Consider the following 8,294-nt stretch of genomic DNA (forward strand, 5'->3'; position numbering starts at 1 on the left):
AACGCCATAGCAAAGTGGTGGAACGCCGAATTTTAGTTATTTGGAGTAGAACTTTGTAAATATGAAGCAACCTTGACATTAGTTCCTCTAATCCAAATTTTCTTAATTGGGTCAAGGTTCCATTACCTTTTAACTGATGACCTTTTACATAAATTATCTAATTATTAGTTTATTATTTAGTTCTTCGTACATATAAATTAAGCAAAGTTTAGGTGTGCTAATTAGCTAATAAGAACATACATCATTATAAAACTTGATTGCATCTAACAAAAATTGATACTTAGAACCTGTTTTTTTCATGATACATCATACATGTCACAATAATTCATCAATCCTTTTTGGGCATTCAAATACCACTGAAAGAGAACAACACTATTGGGTGATGAGCTTTTATAAAAAGACTTTTTGATTGCTTAAAAGGAATAAAAAGGCATAATTGTACCCACACTAAATGGTCCTTCTTGTTGACATGTCCATGTTCATGCTCCCATGATATGCCTTTTCATAATTTTTCAAAACTATACTAAACATGACCACACCCATAAAAGCAAACTTTTAGTCTATTCCGTTTTCTCACTTTCTTTGGGACATATGTTACGTTATAAAAGTATCTTATGTATTATAAGTCCCAAAATAAATATCAAGTATTTTTGTTACAAAAAGATTATGTACCTAATTAGCAAACCCATTATACTCGTATGTTTTTACAAAGAGTACATCCCTCAAAGTAACGATAAAATAGAATGTTTCATAAGAATTGCATTCCAAAAAATAACATCTTTAAAAGTATAAGCACCTCTTTGTTGCGGTGACGGTGGTTTACTCTTGACGACTCCGGGCTACCTGTTAAGTGAGTGATCGCCCTGAGATTAGTCGGGTCGCAAAATGGATCATACTAGGTTAATCCAAAAGTAAGTTATAACCATTCATATATAAATTTATCGGTGTTAACTGTTAATAATACTTGCACCCCTTAAGTCATCCGGAGTACAATTTTTATAGCATTAGTTGTACCAAAACAAAAGTAACTATTCAAAAACATGCTTGACTATCAGCATGAAAAATCAGAGGATAAATCCACTAATGTTTCAAAAACCTAGTGTAACTCATCTTGTTATATAGAACTCAACTACTAATCATCAACTATACAATCATAGATGGTGGTTTAAACTTTGAATTTTCAACTTCCTAGTCTTTCTAGAGGTATCAATCAGCTCATTAATATAATTATTACTTATACTACTTGTTCCAAAAGAATAAAAAAAAGCACTTCAATTGAACATCATTAATCTCTATGTCAAATTGTCAACATACTTTTAACAAACCAAGCTTGAAACTTTTCGACAAAAAACTGATGATATATACAACCTCAATCAAAAAGGTTAAGCAGTGCAATATTAGTTGCAACTTCAAACCTGAACAAGTTATGTATGATGCGTACAAAGTCACTACCGGATATGTCTCTCAGAGTTTTAACTATTTAACTACACTTCTTTCGTTCACGACAGGATATCATCTCAACCGCTTGAAGAAGCACTTCCTGCGGTCTCATCATCACTAAAACTAGTGGTCATCTGCACAGCTGACCTGAAAATATATGCGATCTCATGTCAGATAATATATTTATGGCATTATCCTATCCCCGGAAACGAGAACTTATCAAAACTTATAAACTGGTCAAATGAGAGAACCCTTTGGGTATGTTTGGCGCGAAGCTTTTAAGAGCTTTTAGTTCTTATAAGAAAACTCCTATTTAATAAAAAGCTGTGTTTGGTTAAAGGAGCTTAAAGGTTTTAGACGCAGGGAAAAAGCTAAAAACTACTGGAACTAGCATTAAGCTTTTAACTTCTAGCTTTTTGTCATTTTTCTCTTTATTTAACAGATTCATATAAAAAGCTATCAGCTAAAAGCTACCTCTACCAGCTACTAGCTAAAAGCTACCAGCTGGTTTTGCCAAACATACCCAAAATCTTATAGCCTACAAAGTACAAACACTGGCCTTATATTCTTGTTGAATACTGGAGGAACATCAACCACCGTCTGTTTCCTTGGATACGCGTTATGCATAAAATCGTCCCTACTTCTCTTAGTAACCTTTAGTTGAAGTAAAACAAACTTTAGACATTAACCCATACACAAAACATTCATTAGCGCATCTCTTTACGAAAACAGTAGCAAACCTAGAGATGGCCAATTTATCTCCAAGTCACATGGATACTAAAACACTTTGAGTAACAGAAACAGATTAAAAGGTTTAAAAGTCACCTACAAGTTTTTTAATGCATAAAATCTCAAATTTATGAGCTTTTTTACATTTTTTAACAATAAAGTGTTTCAGGTCTACCCAACCCAATCCAACCTGTTTACCCATTTTGACCCGTTATCGAACAGTTAACTTCCCGTTTTGCCACCTCTAAAATATGGTAGGAAACTTTAAGTTTAGATTAAGACCTTAGATGTCTTTCTAGACAGCCCTCTGTCCTCAAATTCACGTTGCTTGAAGGTCAAATCAGAAGTCAAAGGTTCAATACGGTCTATATAGTTGACCTTTGGGGGTCCGATATTGTGGCTACGTGGGTAATTCTCTGCTTGATTCCCATTGGAATTTTTCTCAAATGCAACTAAATGACGATTAGATAGAGAATCTGGTCTCCTTATTCCAGGACCATGCTTCATTCTGGGTTCAAATTGCTCCCTAAGATCATGACCCGAAACTTCATCATCAGAATCATCATTGACTACCATTTGTGAATGCTTAGAAAAACGGGGCGTTTGCTTATATTGGCTATTAGAGTATTTTTCATGATGCTTTAATGCATGCCTCGTCTCTAAACCCGATTCATCCATACTCGGATTGTATCTTCCATACATCTAATAATCATAAAAGGAGACAAACGTTAGATTTTAAAATTATAGTACGAGTAGCTGATAATATATACAAAATAAGAGCATATTGTAGCTGATAATATATACAAAATAAGAGCATATTGTAAAAAGCATCTGAGGTGGCAATTTTGGCCCATATGTCTATAATTTAGTCAATCCAGTTTATATGTTATTACTAACATAGTAACATGTGCAACATTTGGAATCAATTTAGCTTGAAACATAACTAAGTCAACTGGGTCAAGATTCAAACAGATTAGAATGGAACCAAGTGTATTTTTAATACATAGAACCTCTTAAATTTATTCAATTAACTATTTTGTATCGGAACTATATAAACCTTTGAAACGAAGTTAATTAGTCATAGTTATAGACAGGAAGTGGTTAGGGGTCAACCCGATTAAGGTGTACCAAAGTTTACCCACTTTGAACCCTTACCTAACCTGCCCAAATCACCCATTTATGCCACCTCTGATTATCAGAATCCAAAACAAATCAGTACTAGTAATTTAATATTCTTAACTTGATGAGTTACATTTCCTAATATTCCCAAGAGGGTTAGACAATACCTTGCTTGCATTAGAAGGTTGGAATGTTCTAGAACCTTCCAAAGAGTGAAGTGCAGTGCGGTCACTAACGTAGTACGATTCTGAAAGAATATCAACAAGAGGAAAGAACAATATAAAGCTATATCAACCAATTATAAAGCTACAAAAAGATTGTTACCAAACTCTAGTCATTTTGACCATTGAAGTCAAAGTAGGACTCTTTTTTCAGTTATGGGAAACATATATTAACATTAGTGGCATCCATATGATATGATATAACAACAACTATTAACTTACGGTTAACTGGATCCTCAGTTGGGTTCTCAAATGCACCAGGAGGAAGTTGCTCAAACTCAATACCAAGTGGTGGGCCATCCTCTCGATAATGCCTACCCAATTGCCTTTTGACAGCTGTAATTGCAGCATTCTCGGCTTGACCTTTAACCTTTAAATATCCAGACGGACCTGTCCGACCCGTTACACTTATTACATCATTTTGAGTCAAGAACTTTGATGTTACCATACCTGAATGATCCATATTTTGAGAATGTAAATGATCCTTTAAGGGTGAGCTACTTCCTGAAAATGTATCATTATCCATATCCATGATGATACTGTTATGTTGAATTCCATGTTCATACCGAATTTCTGTTGGTATAAAACCTTCATTTGTGAATCTTTTACTCTCAACTTCTTTTGGTTCAAACTGTTTATTATCCCCTTGTTTTGTGCTCCCACAAGAATCTTGCTTAAGTCCACTACCAAGATCTTGTATGACCCCACTTGACCGATCTTGTTTTCCATGCGTTTGGACTTCGCCATTTGATAATCTTTTGTCCTTTAACCTTCTGTGACAAAACCATCCAGAAACTTGCTTTTCTGTTAATCCTACTGCCTCTGCAAATTCTAATTTCAATGCCTCTGCAGGGTATTTATGTTCTGCAACAATTATGATAAAAGTTTGTTTTATAAATGATAATAATAATATAATAAAAATAACATATATATTCAACACTAAAAAGTAACATTACCAACCCATTTTTATAATGGGTCAACTTGAGTTATGATCTATCTCCAATAAACCCGTAATGTTATATACATTAGCTTCAAGGAGATGCCTTAAAAGGGTCACAAGTCACCGAAAAGGTATTATTAATGCATGCAACTCTTAAGTTATGCAAAAGAATTATTGAAATAAGATATCGTCTGTAATCGTATTTGTCAGCTAATCATTCAAAAGAGAAGAAAGAAACACTGGAGAATAAGGGATCCAGGTTGACCTAATCCAACCTGATTTGACAAGTACAAATTTACCTATTTAGATCTGAACCCATTTTCACCCATTATTACATACTTTATACTGAAATGCAATAAAAACAAGCATACCATTATAAAAGTTTTCTAGTGCTGCAAGTTGCTCTCGAGTTTTGAGAATTCTCTTATGTTTCTTCTCTGGAAGAGCACTTTTATCCTCGGTATGTAATTCTTGAGGCTCTACAATACAAACCATAAAAAGAACATAAAATTACTATACTGATTGTAACATAATACACGAAAAATAAGGTCATTCTGCGTTAGTCTTAAATCCCAATTCTTAGCCCATGAAACATGCATAATGCATTCCATTTAATTAAACCAAGTGATAACCATCATTTAACATCCTGAAATGATTGTCCACCACTGATCTGGCATGGTTAATTAATGAACAAACGAAGTACCATTCAAATAGCTTAATTTTATAGTTTAACCTTTTACCAGAACAAGCAAACACTACTTAAATATAAGATGTGTCAACTTATCACAAAATATTTAATTTTTGCGGTCATTACATGTAAGAAAGAAATCATATGTCTTAATAGCTGATGTCATCATGATCACTGTATAAGTATACTAACAAGCAATTGTACTTACCAGTTTCCAAAAGATTATTTATATGGACATCTATAATAGAAGGAACACACATTTTGCAATAGTTAACAGCATAGAACGAGAACCCACATTTACAACATTTACACTATTTCAGGTCTTTAAATTGATGGATCAGATATTAAGAGATCCTACTCACATATGCGTAATATTACATTATATTGTGAATTCATGTCAATTAGAAGTGAAATTAAATAATATTAATAATTATTATATATGCCAAATATGCAGAATTTGTCACTTATTTGGTAAACAAGTAAATTACAACCCTTGTGTGACCATGCCAATTTCCCTTTGGGATAGCTTTACATGGTTCAAATGTGGTAGTAGAATCCTTGTTAAACATGTAAAGCGATCATGCTTATTAAACATCATCATAAAACTCATTATACAAAATCCTTTTTATTATATAATATGAAGTCCTCAAACCCTAAAACAACTCATTCTCACCAAGATCTGGTAACTGATTCAAAAAATCCAGATATTAAAGGTTCTCATGTCAATAAAACATAACAATAGCCCTAATTTTATCAGTTGTTGCACCGAGTTTAGTATAAGAAGAGCATTTGTTTCAATTAATACAAAAAACAAAGTATGAATCACCTTCATGACCCTCAATGAATCACCTTCCTATTACGTAAAAACAAAGTATGCGAATTAGGTTACGTAAACTTACATACTTCCATTACAAAGCATAATCTCACATTCAATCAAGTTAAGGAAATGATTTCTATGCCCTAACTACACATATCTAACAAGTTAAAGCAATTGAGAACATTTCATATAAAACCCCTACATACACTTATGAACTATGAGATCAAACCTAATAACAAAAAACTGAATCTTATATTTTATACTTGTTCATATACAGTTTCCAGTAGGAAAATCAGATATTTGCCCTAATTATTAATATTCACCCTGCGAATGCGAACAAAAAGACTACATAACAAAACTGAAAAGTAACTAAGAGTGATTTGGAATTTAATTCAATACCTTCCATAACTGATAACTGTGAACGAATTTAGGGGTTTTGTTTGCTGAAAGCTATTATCGAAGTCTCTTTTGCGGTTGATTCAACATTACAAAAGCGGAGAATGCGAGAAATTGGAAACGTATGCGAAGGATGATTGATCGATTGATGAGTTTTATTATTTAATTGTTTAGAATATTAATACGGAGTAATAAAATTAGGGTTGTATTAGCAGGTTAATTGATGTCTTGATGATGATGAAACGTAATTAGGAAATATATAATTTGGTGCGAAATTGAAAATTGGGGGGTTTTGATTTGTGGGATAAAAAGAAGAAGAAAGAAGACCAAAATCTAGATGTTGATGTACGTTGTTGTTTCTAATTTAATTACAAAATAATTATATACCGTATTTTTTCGTAGACGATATAAACATTTCTGCGTTTTTATTAAAATTAAATATATATATTTACTACTATGATTTTTTATGAGATTAAACTAAACATCAATATGATCAAGTCATGTAGTTTCATTTTATAATAATGTTATATCATAATCATAATAATTTTATTTTCTATGTGTCACTAGCAAACTAACATTATTATGGATCAATCACTAAATAACGAATACAATATATGTGAGTGAGTGTTAATTTTTTTTTTTTTTTTTTTTTTTTTTAAAAGCAAGAAATATTAGATAGCACAATATGATACAATGTTTAGATCGTACAAATATATATCGGTTTGCAAAGGAAGCAAACCATATCAGAATTCTCGAAGCACTAGCCTACGTCTAAAGATACACACTAGGATTATGTAACCACGTTAACCAATCTATCTTTGTTTTCTTCAATCTATTTGAGATCCAATCGAAGGACTTGAGCTGGATTTCGTTGAGCGCGACTGGAGCGGTCCATGATTTGCCACGAAACACTTTCTCATTTCTATTTTTCCATATCAAGTAGGCACAAACCCACTCAACCGCTTGCCATATTTTGGTCCCAAGTATCGATGATGACAATGGACATTTACCACGAAGAATTTCACCAAGGATTAAATTAGACATATTCCCGAAACCCCACCATGCGAACACCCGGTCCCATATATCCAACGAGAGCTTACAAAAGATCAATGAGTGCTCCACGGTTTCAAGGTCATCGTCACACAACGGGCACCTAACACTATGCAAATCTACCCCCCGCTTATCTATCTCGAACAACACGGGCAATCTTTTTTGACAAGCCCGCCAAATAAATATTTCTAGTTTTTTGGGAACTAGATTATTTCTCATAGTTTCTTCAACATTTGTGTCTTCCGCAATTAAATGTTTATCAACAAGAAGGGATAGAGTTCGTACAGTGAAGGTGCCGTTATGCTAGATGGACCAAGAACATGTGTCACACCCCGAGTTGATGAAGTTGTATTCCTCAATTCGTTTCGTGAGCTGCTCCAATTCGTCCACAGCCCTGCCTCTCGGTCCTCTAGCCCAATTACTGCACAGTTTATACCTCGTACCTTCTGCTGCAACACGATCACAAATCATAGCCTGCTGGTCGAGATCAAGCTTGTATAGTCTCGGATATAAGTCCTTCAATTTTGCACTCGATAGCCACTGATTTTCCCAGAACAGCAGCTTCGAATTTATACTCACTGTTTTGATGAATGACTGATAATGCTAAAAACGAACATATATTTCATATCATTATTCCTCAAGAAAGACAAGCTTTTAGTTGCAATTGTTCTATTTACAAGTGATATTCGTTTAAATAATAAAAGGTGAAGACAAAAGACAGATTCGACGAATTGAAGACGCAAACGACCAAAAAGCTCAAAAGTACAAAATACAATCAAAGAGGTTCCAATTATTGATAAGAAACGTCTCAAAATTACAAGAGTACAAGATTCAAAACGCAAAGTACAAGATATTAAATTGTACGCAAGGACGTTCGAAAATACGGAACCGGGA

General features: G+C 33.5%; 2 protein-coding genes across 5 annotated transcripts; both read right to left on the reverse strand.

Moving 5' to 3' along the window:
* Positions 1–711: 711 nt before the first annotated feature.
* LOC139862506 (uncharacterized) lies at positions 712–6,626 on the reverse strand. 4 transcript variants are annotated; one of them, XR_011764208.1, is made up of 8 exons: positions 6,354–6,626; positions 4,821–4,928; positions 3,732–4,373; positions 3,456–3,535; positions 2,452–2,871; positions 2,000–2,115; positions 1,416–1,587; positions 712–843 (listed from the first exon to the last, which is right to left on the reverse strand). XR_011764208.1 is itself a non-coding variant. In XM_071851119.1 (8 exons), exons 1-8 carry the CDS (start codon positions 6,358–6,360, stop codon positions 1,518–1,520), a joined length of 1,383 nt encoding a protein of 460 aa, XP_071707220.1. In that variant the 5' UTR covers positions 6,361–6,626; the 3' UTR covers positions 1,250–1,517. The 4 variants fall into 4 exon arrangements, 3 of the variants coding, with proteins under 3 accessions (XP_071707220.1, XP_071707219.1, XP_071707218.1); XM_071851119.1 differs by lacking the exon at positions 712–843 and having other exon boundaries at positions 1,250–1,587; positions 3,732–3,899; positions 3,960–4,373; XM_071851118.1 differs by lacking the exon at positions 712–843 and having other exon boundaries at positions 1,250–1,587; positions 2,000–2,094.
* A 495-nt stretch (positions 6,627–7,121) lies between these two features.
* On the reverse strand, positions 7,122–7,619 carry LOC139864557 (uncharacterized). The gene has a single exon (XM_071853139.1). The coding sequence runs from the start codon at positions 7,617–7,619 to the stop codon at positions 7,122–7,124; it is 498 nt and encodes a 165-aa protein (XP_071709240.1).
* Positions 7,620–8,294: the final 675 nt, after the last annotated feature.

This window comes from Rutidosis leptorrhynchoides, chromosome 8 (genome assembly GCF_046630445.1).
Source record: "Rutidosis leptorrhynchoides isolate AG116_Rl617_1_P2 chromosome 8, CSIRO_AGI_Rlap_v1, whole genome shotgun sequence".
Lineage (NCBI taxonomy): Eukaryota > Viridiplantae > Streptophyta > Magnoliopsida > Asterales > Asteraceae > Rutidosis > Rutidosis leptorrhynchoides.

Coding starts and splice junctions, on each gene's coding strand:
- LOC139862506 (XM_071851117.1), bottom strand. Junction 4,374..4,820: donor ACTAGAAAACTTTTATAATG/GTATGCTTGTTT, acceptor TAATTGTTGCAG/AACATAAATACCCTGCAGAG. Junction 2,872..3,455: donor AACCTTCTAATGCAAGCAAG/GTATTGTCTAAC, acceptor TATGATTATTAG/ATGTATGGAAGATACAATCC.
- LOC139864557 (XM_071853139.1), bottom strand. CDS start 7,619: ATGAGAAATAATCTAGTTCCCAAAAAACTAGAAATATTTATTTGGCGG.